At 32.3% G+C, this 13,319-nt stretch overlaps 1 protein-coding gene across 11 annotated transcripts in view; it reads left to right on the plus strand.

Moving 5' to 3' along the window:
* Positions 1-13,319, plus strand: part of SENP7 (SUMO specific peptidase 7) — a 195,622-nt gene that overhangs the window by 101,984 nt on the left and 80,319 nt on the right. For 8 of the 11 annotated variants that reach the window (XM_073231718.1, XM_073231719.1, XM_073231722.1 and 5 more), the window contains one exon: positions 6,727-6,921. The exons of the other annotated variants lie outside the window; for them this stretch is intronic. In XM_073231718.1, the coding sequence (XP_073087819.1) occupies positions 6,727-6,921 (195 nt within the window). The remainder of the gene's footprint in view (positions 1-6,726; positions 6,922-13,319) is intronic. 11 annotated transcript variants of the gene reach the window in all.

Below are 13,319 nucleotides of genomic sequence, written 5' to 3' on the forward strand. Positions count from 1 at the left end.
TCTAAATGATAGTGTATAAATGCCTTAAATCAAGTCAAGGTAAAAACTGATAACTTTCAACACAATTATTTAAAAAATAAAAGTGCAATTCTATCAAGATATCTGGACATAGTATTATATATTAATTTAAAGAAAGGGCACTTCTTTTTAAAATCATAGAAAGCTCAGTAATAAGATTCTACTACTCAATCATACTTGACGTAAATTTGACTTTATAAAGCATCCTAAATCTTAGAGTCACACAGCTTAGATTCAGTAACATATGAAACAGTGTGCTCTCATTTTCCTAGATCCTAGTATTTTTTCCTTCTTAGCATGAGTGAACTATTCCCTTACTGTGCTGATACATCTAAATAAAGGAGCTAAAGGAATAACCCTTCCAATCTTTTTGATGCTTTTCAAAAGAAGTTTCAACTTTCCTCCAAATGACAAACTTATCAGTCCCATCATCCCATGTTTGTCCTTTTTCAAGTTAGAACAGTGTGATTCGAATAGTGTAATGTTTCATTCTCTCAGAAGAATAGTTTTTCTCTCTAGGAATTTTTAGCAGCTAGAGTATATATTCATGAAATTTAAATATAATATGAAGTAAAGAGTCCCAATAAGATTCTAATTTGGTTTTTACTGTGTGGGTATGTGAGTTTTTTTTTTTTTTTCCTTGTGCACTTCCTGGGGTGAACTACCCAGCTAGTCCAGACCTTCCTCCCTTCCCTCTCAGTTCCAGGTGCCCTAAATTGAATTTGCTCCAAAGTGAATGCATCATCTGTGTTCTTGGACTTCTTCCTGTTTCTGTGTCCCCTCCCTATCCAAGTAGATGACTTCCATGCACTCAGTTCTCCATATTAGAACTTGGGTATTTTCCTGACTCCTCTTTCTTCCATACCCTTCATACCCAGTCATTTACCTTGTCTAATTATTTTTACCTTCTGAAATGATCTCTTCTGCATGTTTATTGTCACTGCCTTGGTTCAAACCCTAATAACTTTGTGCCTTTATTATTATGATAGTAACTTGATTGGGCTTCCTGTGAATAGTCTTTTTCTTCTTGATTATTTCCCTGTATTGTTGCCAAAGTGTTCTTTCTAAAAGGCAGATGTTACTTGTCACTCTCTAGTTTAACATCTTTCTGTGGCTCCACATAACCTTCAGAATAAAGTTCAAATTCCTTAGCTTGGCACACAAGGTCCTTAATGATCTCACATTGCCTGTCTCTAGCCGTGTGTTTGCCCATTACTCTGCATTCATGCTGTGATTTAGACTTAGGGAACTATATTGAAATTGGTAGCTCACTGAATGCGTAATACTGTTTAATACTGTTTTATACCACTGAGTTCATGCTATTTTTTTTCTTATCTTGGAAACAGTTCTCCTTTTCCCTTTTACTGACTTCTACTGGTCTTTATTATTGAGCTCATATGCCATCTTCTTGGGCAGTCTTCCTTGACTGCACTCCCTACACCTGCATTTGATACCTTTCTTTATCTTGCTAAGCAGCCTATTCATGTATCATAGCCCAAACACTATACTTAGTTTTTCAGTTTCTCACCTTCTCTGGCAGCAAACTTCCTGAGGACAGGGACTACATTTTCTTATTTTTCTTCTATTACTACTGTGTAGCACAGTATTGGGCACATAGTAAATGACCAATGAATGTTTGCTTAACACAAGAAAGAGGTTTCTTCTCCACAGATTAACAGCTCCAGTCTTTTTTATTGAAATGTATATTCCTCCATCAGAACCAATATTTGCTCCATAATTTTGGTGACAACCAGGAAAAGAGATACTACAAGCTTCAAATAAGAAACTTGGAGAACTGTTGAGGGTATAGTTTTGGATAGAAGTTTTCTGTCTGGGACTTCCTATCTAGAATAGGAGACCTAGGCTTTCTTCAACTTTTGCTCAACTTTGATGTAATGATTTTGGTCTTATTTTCATTTTTACTTAGATAGGACTTCATTATTTCAGAAAGATGAAAGAAATATTTATTTTTGGTCTTTAATTTTACTTGAAAGCTTAATTATTGAGTGAACCAAAATTACTCATTTGATTCCAGAAATTGCATTCTAGGATCTTAAAGTAGTACTAATCTAAGTATATTGACTTTTATGTAAGGACAGTTTAGCCTTTTAATTTATGGATAAGATTGAGAAGAAAAACAGAAAACATGATCCAAATCAGTCTTAAATACTGAAGAAAAGGTTCAAGAGTTTTAGGAATCTCAAGCTACCAAATTAAAAAAAAATAAAACCATATTTTAATGTAGGTTTTAACTTAATATATGATTCACATCTATTTTCCTGGGAAAAAATTTCCATACCTTTATAAACCTTGACATGAAACTAGGCAAGAAAGAGCCTAGAGGGACACATACATAAGGCTTTTGAGGAGATAAACCGTCTTCCTCCTGCTTTCATCGACTGGCACGAGAGATTGTTAGTGAAGGAGGACACAGTGTACCCATGTTCCATTAAGAAAAGGTAGCTCCTGGTTCTTGGAATCCCTCTAAATGGTATAATTATATTTATTCATTTTTTTCTTAAATATACATATGTTTGATGTTTTTAAAAATTACATATTCCGGATATTGTGATGGTAAGACTTTTTGGACACTACAGTATTCCTGTCACCTTAAGATTTATTTTAGCGAGTAATATTTTAGTTGAGTGATAATTTACTCACTTGAAATTTAGCTTAGTAAAAGAAAAGAATGTTAGAAAATCTGTGAATCTCTTTAAGAGAATTACTCAAAAATTAAAATTTTTTTTCTACAGAGCTTAAGGAACTAATTTAGAAATCGTATTTTGAATTATATCATCTGGGGTAAGAATATATTTCTGAGAACCCTATTAAAATGTCACATGCCACAGTTTTAGAAAGGCATTCATCTATGTTACAGCAAGATGAAAATTAAATTAGTATTGTAATCTTTTTGCTTGTTACACTGTAGCTTTATTACCGGATATACTTATGTTATCTTTCGACAACGGTTCCATTTCTTCTAAAATTTGCTCTTGACATGAAGTTTGTATTAATAGTTCTTAACAGTTTTTCAAAGTTTCACCCTTATTTATCTGACTGTTTGAATCTTTCATGTATCTTACTGCATATGTAACAAAGGAACACACAATTTGTAATTGAGAAAACTGAGAATTAAAAAGAATAACCATGCAGAGACACAGTCAAAAAATGACACTTCTCAGGCTAGTATACTTTCTGCTTCATCTCAGTGCATTACAAAATTTGTTACTGCTTTCTTTTAACATACTTATATTTTGAACTGTGATTTCATAATATTAGTAAGTAAAGTTAAATTCTGTTTTACATACTGATACTAGTTATATACTAGGGAAAAAACCTGGATAGACTATGAAATGACAGTTTTCAGTCCTTCTTTACATATTTTGAGAGATGAAATACACACCTTTATATATTTCTTGTAAATTCAGAATCTTGGGAAATGCTGGCTATCCCTGGAATTTCCATGTCTATTAATTTACATACACTAACAGACATCTTAGGTATTATGAACTTAGTCGTCACTTTATACATTTGTATTCTGTTAAGGCTATCACACAAAGCTCTTGGTTTCCTCAAGGTACCCAGATTGCATAAATTGTAAATAGTTGTTGAAAGATATTTGGACTATGGCTGTGTGTTACGAAGAACTGGATATACTGTAGGCATTGATAACTATTTAAATATGTACCTTTCTAATAAAATACGTTCATTAAGATTGCAGAGCATGATAAATTATGATAATTAAGCACTATTTGAAAGGATAATTTTGACTTTGAGCAAGACTTCAATAATAGGAAAAGTAAAGTGAATTTTCATATATTATGTACTTACTATGTGCCAGGACTTGTGCTGCTTTACATCTATTTTCTCATTTAATCTTAACAACTTTGTAAGGTAGATGTTATTCTCCCTATTTTAGAGATGAAGAGATGAATGCTAAGAGGTGTAAATAATGTAACTTGCCTAAGGTTTTTAGTTATTAGGTGTTGAAATAAGACCTGACCCTGTGTTTGTCTCACTCCAGAAACCTTGCCTTTAACCCCTGTGCTACACGGCTTTTCACTCTTCTGACTTTAATTTTTTTCATAAGTCAGGTAGGAATTGGACTTTATTACATATTTTATATGGCATCTAATTTATTAATCTTGAAGTGTTCTACTTAAAATTTTTCCTTGTGGCTTTTGTTCACACAGTAACAGAGTGCTTTCTAATTGAGTTACACCATGGTAGACATGCTGAGATAGTTCCTTGCACCTTCTGATAGCTTCAAAAGCCCTATAGGGCACTTGTGCTTCAGAGATGCAGCTTCTACTGCCACTTGAGATACATTCTTTTCAAGTGATTTTTGGGTGAATTTTGAAATTTCTTTCTCTAAGAAAGACTTGTAGTTATTTGTTTAACTTCAAAGGTCTCCTTTATCCTCCAAGGTTCTTTGGAACATCCCTTATTTGCTTTTTCTTTCTTCAAAATCAAGCTTCAAAACAAACATGCAAGAATAGGATGATCATTTATTATTCAGAAGAGAATTCTAATCTTTAAAAATTTTCCTTTTCCTTGCTGTTATTTGTACTTTTTTTTCTTCTTCTGATTATTCTCTTTAACACTTTGTATAAGACTAATCTTCTGTGGACCCCATCTTCCCTATTTGGAGAGAACTTTTTTGAGGGACTTGACATTTTTAAACATATTTAAACATACGATAGGCATTTAAACAGAGATACTGAATGATAGCTGACACTTCTTTGATGTGTCTTCTATATGCCCCAGATTTTCTCTTTATTTAAATACAATGGTTTTTGGATTATTTTTATGATGAATCATATTTTAGAATTCAATAATGATAGAGGACCATAAAAAGAGCTCATCGTCAATTCTTAAAATGAGTTGTTAATTTAGATTATCAGATTCTCTTATCTATTAAAAGTAAGTGCATTTTTATTTATACTAAAATATTTATTTGGAAAAAGTTATTTTTAACCTAAATAAAATAGTCTTTACTAATATTCCTGCAGTTTTCCTAAAGTATTGAGAACCACAGTTGAGTTGTCTTTAGTAATTCATTTCATAACAATTCCTAGTGTGAGATCAGATAAAAGAAATCTTGAGACTTCTTACTGAGTCCTATATTGCCTCTATTCTTACTTCAGATCCAGAAATCTAAGGAGGGTTCTATGAGGCATCAAATATACAAAGCAGAGAGTAATAAATAGTATCCTTAGAGATATAAATCATACAAGGAGGTAGAAATATATCTTTGTCATCCTGTCCTCACAGTGGTTATAGTAGATGGCAGATTTCCTTTCCCTTCTTTCTTCACTGAAATTCTGAGTTCAGGGGTTGTATTTACTACTAGCTTATTTTTAGATCATATATACTATTTAATCATGCAATGCTTTTTATGTTGACTGTGCTGCAAATAAATATTTTCAAGGGTTTCCTGAAATATCTGTAGAAAAGCTTAGTTACCTGGAATCTATGGCAAGTAATTATTGAGAATACAGTGTGGTGGAATTAAAAAAGAAAAAAAGAACCGTTCCAGGTTATTTTACTGGGAAGGGTTACTTATACTCGGGAACCCATTTAACCTTTGTGAGGTTGAGTTCTTGATGTTTAAAATAAAAGATGACTGAATTATTTTAAGGTTCTCCTAAGATCTGAAATTCTGTGCTGTCTGGAAAAGTGAAAAGAACATAGTGCTTCAATGTCTTGAAGATAAAGAGTACCCTGAAGTACTATAGCAAATGTCACAAAGTACAGGGAAGCTCACATTTTTTCACTTAAACAGAAGTATTCTGGCCCTTTCTAAATGTTATCTATTCTTTCGCACAAAGGATCAGTAAAGTGCTGCTAGTAACGTATTGATAACAGTCAAAGGGAATATCTGATAAAGAGGAGATAGAAAAATTAAAATATGCAGTAACAAAAACTGAAAAATCAGAATAATTTGGTTTGAGCCAGTCAGTTCAAGACCAAATAGTTGTCTTGAGGACATCGTTGTAGTTTGGCAAAGGACATCAGTTGTTCATAATAAAAACTGGCTAAGAAAAAACCATACTATTCTCTTCTGTTTAAGAAGAGACTGAGCTAAGTACAGTACATGAACTCTTACAGTTTAAAATGGCACTTTAAAAATAGAGTTTAAGTTTCTAAACATTTAATTTATTGACTCTTTCCCTGATGATATTGTATAAAACATATGTATTACTATAAGTATATGTGTTGTTTCAGTGTGGAATCTCTGATTACCATTGATGTAAACTGACTGATGTCTTTCCTGTTGGATTTATCATTTGTCATTTGTCAATTGTAAGCACGTAATTACCTATCAAGGACCTTTCTCCTGAATGAGAAGAGTAATGATTTCTTAAGTTGGTCTTAAGTAACCTGTTTTTAATAACTACAGGAAAAATAAAGCATTTTTTGAGAAAAATTAGTTAAAATTTTAAGCACCCTAATGGCATCCTTTAGTATTAGTTAAAGCCATTATAGTGGCAGGCTAATCTATGCCAATTTATAAGACACAGTACTTCTAGAAACAAAAAAAGAGTGTGTTCATCCAAAATTTTGAGTATATATGGGTTGATTTCTAGTGTGGTATAGATCTAATAGCTTACTTGTGCTAAGATGAAATGTTTGAAAATTCAACTTCCTAGAAAACATTTTTTGCTGGAAACTTCCATACAGTACAGTGTTTATTTTGTGTGACAGGATACCCAGAGTTATATTGACGAATGTCCTGGGAACGGAGTTAGGAAGAAAATACATAAAGACCTCATCTGTAACTGAGGCCATTTTGAGTGATACAGACAACTTGAAATCAGAGCAGCTTTCTTCATCATCTGATGGCAGCCTAGAATCTTGTCAAAATCTAAATCCTCACAAGAACTCCTTTTTATCTGAAAGGTATGTTTAGCGATAACTACACTCAAAATATAGTTTTTCTTATGAGCCTTCCTCTTTTCTTACCCCCAGATATGTTATTGTAAACATGAGGAATATGTGCACTGATGGCTAATACAATTTTTCTTCCCTGGTTGCTGGAGTGGCTGTTTGAACCAGTAGTTTATAACTAATAATCAGTTTCAAAATGTACTGGTCTTTCTACCTGTGTTTTGGGCAGTTATACAGATTCAGTGATAATTTAGTTACATAGTTCATTATTTCAGTTTATTTGTCTGGTATAATTGAAATCCATTCCCTTATATCTATTCCTCCTCCTTCTCTGTCCTATTTACTCATTTCGTTGTCTGTCTGTCTGTCCATCAATCCATCCCTCTATCTTGTCTTATTCACTGTTTTTATGTTCAGATTCTAGAACTGTACTTGGTATTTAGTACTCAGTAAATATTTGCTGAATGAATGAACATGTTCCTCACAAAAATGGTTTGAGATAGTTGAATTCCATTAACAAATCTGGCTTACTGTGCCAATAAGAGAAATGGAAATCTGGAAGTGCTTTTTGTTTTAAGCTCTGGGAGATGCTTGTGTGGGGTATGTAAATAAGAAAGAAATTGTGGGAAGAAGCTAGAGGATGTCAGTTAGTAAATACTACTAGATCTTTTAACTTTTCATTTACCGTGAACTTTAGTTATTAATTTTCTGCTTTCAACCATGACAATAAATAGTTTGATCTGAGTGAAAAATTACTGCTTCAGTCTTAAATTTTTTTTCTGTTTTTGCCCTGAACCATTCAGAGGTAACTTCTGGTATGTATTTCTCTTTTAAGTCTAATTACATTAAAGAGTATTTATAATTGCCTTTTTAAAGATCTGTAACAAATTTCTTAACATTTCTAACACATTGTATTTTTTGTAAATTATTTCTTATGAACTTATCATTTAAAAATTTTTCTCCCTTTGGAGAATATTTTATGTTTTTACCTAGGTTCTGCTTAGTCAATTATTAGTGACAATTTTTTTTCTTTTATTATTTATTCATTGTTTTATTGAGATAGAATTCACATACAACATTGTGTAAATTTAAGGTGCACAGTGTGTTGATTTGATAGGCTTATGTATTGCAATATGATTACCACCATAGCATTAGCTTGCATCTCCATCATATCAGATGATCATTTCTTTTCTGTGGTAAGGATATTTAAGATCTAGTCTTTTAGAAACCTTGAAGTATATAATACAATATTGTTGACTATTTTCACTGTATTGCTCATTAACTCTCCAGAACTTACTCATCTTATTCATCAAGTTTATATCCTTTGATCAACATTTCCTTAATTTCCCAACCCCTGTTAACCAGCAATCTATTCTATTTCTGAATTCAGTGTTTTAGATTCTATATATAAGTGATATTATACAGAGTTTATCTTTTTCTATCCAACTTAGCTTACTTAGCTTAATCTTCCTAAGGTCCATCCCTGTTAAAAAGGGCAGGAATGTATTTTTAAACACCTGAAACTAATGTATCTACATTTGAGAGATTGTACAGTATAAAACAAATGTTAGCTAACATACTAAGACAAAACAACAAATATCAATGACAATTTTAACTTTGCATCTTATTAGGCCTCCATCTGAATTTGCTGGAAAAAAAAGTGGCATTATCCCGTTACTAATACATTTAATATATAATTAGAGATATTAGAAATGCATTATCATTTTGTACTGTGGGTGTTTATTTCTTCCTCCTCTGCTAGACCATGAGCTCCTAAAGGAGATAGCATGTCTTATTTGCATTTATACATGGTGCTTAGTTAGATGCATATTGAATTTTGTGTAGTTGGGTTAATGTTCATGTCATTTAACTTTGAGCTTTGGTTTCCTGAGTTGTAAAAAGAGAGTAATTTTGAATGACCTTTTCTACCTCAGAAAATTGTTTATTATCTCTTTTACATCTTACACATAAGAATTTTTTGTGCACATAAAATAACTTAGAAATAAAATGTTATTATTAGAAATACTTGATATAGAAAAAGTTGCTATGATGAATGGTCATCATGGAATTCAAATGATACCAGTGTACATTCATGCTGTTTGGAGAAAAAGCACTATTGGTGAGGATTCTGTGAAACTATAAAATTGTAATCTGTACTTTATAAGCTTTATACCAATCTGAGGCTAAAGTTTAATGATAATAGGGTAAAACTTCTGGCTATTTCTAAAATGTATTCAGTAAGAACTTTAGCTCTCCTTAAGTCCTTTTAAATAGTTATGAAATTTCCAGGTGGTATTTCATGTAGGCCCTGAAAATTCTTCTTGGTGGTAGTTGTCTTTGATTCTTGCATTTGGCATAAGCATAGATTTGGGGGCCAGATATCTGGATTCACATTTTAGCAGTACTACTAACACACTGACTTACCCTGGGCAAATTATTCCGTTTTAAAAAGGGATAATAATACATACTTTATAGGATTATTGTGCAGATTTAAGAAGATAACCTATGTAAAGTCCCTAAGATAATGCCTGGAACTTAGTAGGTGATTTATAAATGGTAGATATTATTGTGTCTTTCTTATCAGTGCTGGTATCAAAAGTGCCGTTTAAGGCTGTCGCTTTGGTTAATGCACTGAAGTCTTCTGTAGTGAGAATGCTGATCCTAAAATCGCTGCTAACCTCTGTTGTCATTGTCAGTGCTGTCAACGCCACTGTCACAGTCATACTAGTATTACCATTTGGTTAAGTAGGAGTATGGTACTCCCCTTAAATGAAGCTTTAGTTCTCTCGTCCCTTAAAGTGAGTTCATTTTGAAAAGACCCCAAAGCGCCCCAAGGAAGTAAATGGCAAGAATGACCATACCATCACTTCAGTGGATGTGCTCCATAGACACAAAATACAGGATTAACACAAGGTAGGCTCGAGGATGGGACTCTTGTAACCAGCTTCCTCCCAGTTTGCCAATCTCAAGATCAGGAAGAGTAAATAGAAATATTTGGATCTTCTCAGAAGGAGACATGATGTTCTGACATTATTGTTATTCTGTTATTGTAGAGAACGTGGTAAACATGCCAAAACTCTTGTTACAAAGATACAATGTCAGGTAGCAACTAAAAATTGGTGAGTTGAAGAATGGGGGCAATCACTGAAAAGAGGAGGTTTTCCCTGAAAGTATAACACTTGTGCCTTAGATGATACATATGGAAAATGTTATATAAAGGATCAAGTCTTGCTATAGCTTAGCCTGTCTTTAGTGTTCTTAACTGTTATTATTGATCATAACAACAGCCTGAATGAAGTTATGTAGGAAAAGCGTCTTGTGTTTTGTGCCAAAAATAGAGGAATAATAGAAAACACCAAAGGGAGAATAGGAAATTTAAATTAAAATGGTTCTTGAAGTAGCATTTTTATTTTTTCTAGGTGACAATTTATCATTCTAACCTACAGTACTTAATTATTAGGCTTTTATATTGCCCTTGTAACAACTTTTAACTAATGTATGTTAAGTCTTTACTATGATGTTACATTGTGATAAGTGTCATACCTTTCTTAACTTATTTAGTATGTAGGCAGCTTAGGCCAACTTGTGTTTTCTGCCTCTTTCTCTATGCCTCAGTTTACCTCATCTCTAAATGAGGTAATAATGCCTAGGTATGCTGGAGGAATAAATGAGAAAATTAGGTTTTCTTTTTTAGTTTGATTATTTTCCATATCAATACAGAGAGATCTATTTTATTTTCTTTTACATGTATGTACTTCCAGTGAGTAGACATGTAGGGTATTTTTCATTTCTGTCTATATAGTGATGCTACAGTAAGTGGATTATATATACACCTTTGTGTATTTCTTGTAAATGCTTATAGTGCCATTCTCCTGTATTTTAACCAGAATTAAAGGTTATCATTGACTTTTTTTTGACAACTTGTTGCCAAAATATAAATTTTCATTTTAATCATTTTTTATTTTTAGTGAACATGGATTTTATGTTTCTTATATGTTTTCTCTTTGGTCTTTGTATGTATTGTGGTGTTCTATCTCTTATTGATTTGTAATTACTCTCATTAACAGTATTAACTGTTATATATTTGCAAAAATTTTCTCAAGTTTCCTATTTTTAGTTTTACTTTGTTTATAGTATCTTCTATAAAATAGAAATTTAAAATTTTGTTTTGCAAAATCTGTCCATGTTTAAACCCTGTATTTTCATTTATCCTTCGAAAGACCTCCTCAATCCTACATATAGTCAACGACTGTTTTAATTTGTGATGCTTTATATGTGGTATCAGATCCAGAACAACAGTTTGGAGATTACTTTTCTAATTGAAGTTCTGACTACTTTTTTTGGCTTACTGTAGTCTGGCATAAATATCTATGGATAGTTGGGTTGCCCACCTTTTGGCTATTGTGAGTAACACTATTAGGAACATTGGTATGCAAGTATTTGTGTCTGTGCTTTCAGTTCTTTTGGGTATCTACACAGAAATGGAATTGCTGGATCGTATGGTAATTATGGTATTAATTTTTTGAGGAACCACCATAAATGTTTTCTATAGCATTGAGCCATTTACATTGCCAGCAGCAGTGGACAGGTGTCCCAATTTTTCTACATCCTTGTCAACACTTGTTATTTTCTGCTTTTTTTATATAAAAGACATCTGATGGATTTGAAGCAGTATCTCATTGTGGTTTTGATATTGATTTGCTTATGATTAGTGATGTTGAACTTATTTTTATGTGCTTATTGGTTATTCATGTATCTTCCTTGGAGAAATGTATATTCAAGTCCTCTGCCCATTGATAAATTGGGTTGTTTTTTGTTTATGAGGTTTAGGAATTCTTTATGTATTCTGAATATTAATATCTTATCAGAAATATGATTTTCAAATATATTCTCCCATTCTTTGGGTTGCCTTTCCACTCTATTGATACTGCCCTTTGATGTAAAGAAGTTTTAATCTTGATACAGTCCAGTTTGTCCATTTTTCTTTCATTGCCTGTACTTTTGGTATCATATGTAAGAAATTTTTGCTAAATCTAGTGTCATGAAGATTTTCACTCATTTTGAGAGTTTTATAGTTTTAGCTTTTTGATCTGTTTTGAGTTAACTTTTGTATACGGTGTTAGGTGAAGGTCCAGCTTCATTCTTTTGCATGTGGAATTCCAGTTTTCCCAGCATCACTTGTTGAAAAGGCTATTCTTTTCCCATTGAATGATCTTGGCACCTGTGTTGAAAATCTGAACCATATATGTGAAGGTTTATTTCTGGGCTCTTTATTACATCCCATTGGTCTATGTATCTGTCTTTATGCTAGTGCCATGCTGTTTTGATTATTGTAGCTTTGTAGTAAGTTTTGAAATCAGGGAGTGTGAGACTTCCAAATTTATTGTTTTTCAAGATTGTTTAGGCTATAGGCGGCCCTTTAAGACTCTGTCTGAATTTTAGCATAGGTTTTTCTATTTCTGCAAAGAAAAAAATCATTGTGATTTTGATAAGATTGTATTGAATCTGTAGATTGCTTTGGATATTACTGATTTATTAACAATATTAAGTCTTCAAATCCATGATCATGGAATATGTTCCACTTATTAATGTCTTCTTTAATTTCTTTCAGCCTTGTTTTGTAGTTTTCATTTTATAAGTCTTGTTTCCTTGATTAAATTAATTTTTGTTTTTCTTCTTCGAAGGTATTATGAATGGAATTGTTTCTTAATTTTCTTTTTTTATTGTGTGTATGTGTGTAATTTTTAGTTTTCTACATATATCATCTGTAAACAGATGATTTTATCTTCTTTTTCCAATTTCATTGATTTTTCTTTTTCTTGCATAATTGTTCTGGCTAGAATTTTCAGTATTATGGTGACTAGAAGTGGTGAAAGTAGGCATCTTTGTCTCATTTCTGATTTTAGAGGAAGAGCTTTCAGCCTTTCACCATTATGATGTTTACTGTGTTTTTTTTCATATATGACTTTTATTATGTTGAGGTAGTTTCTTTCTATTCCTTGATTGTTGAATTAAAATTTTTTTTTTAATAATCAGGAGAGGGTGTTGAATTTTGTCAAAAGTTTTTTCTTACCAAGATGACTATGTGGTTTTCCTCCTTCATTCTGTTAATGTGATGTATTGCAATGATTGATTTTTGTATGTTGAATCATCCTTGCATTCCAGGAATAAATCCACATGGTTATAGTGTATAATCATAATGAGTTCTTGATTCTGTTTGGAGCATATTGAGGATTTTTGCATCAGTGTTCATAAGGGACATTGGTCTGTAGTTTTCTTATAGTGTCTTTGTTTGGATTTGGTATCAGGGTAATGCTGACCTCATAGAATGGAAATAGAATAGGAAGTGTTCTACCCTCTTCAATTTATTGGGAGAATTTGAGATTATTAGTTCTTTAAAGGCTTGGTAA

The sequence above is a fragment of the Manis javanica genome, chromosome 3, assembly GCF_040802235.1.
Source record: "Manis javanica isolate MJ-LG chromosome 3, MJ_LKY, whole genome shotgun sequence".
Classification (NCBI taxonomy): domain Eukaryota; kingdom Metazoa; phylum Chordata; class Mammalia; order Pholidota; family Manidae; genus Manis; species Manis javanica.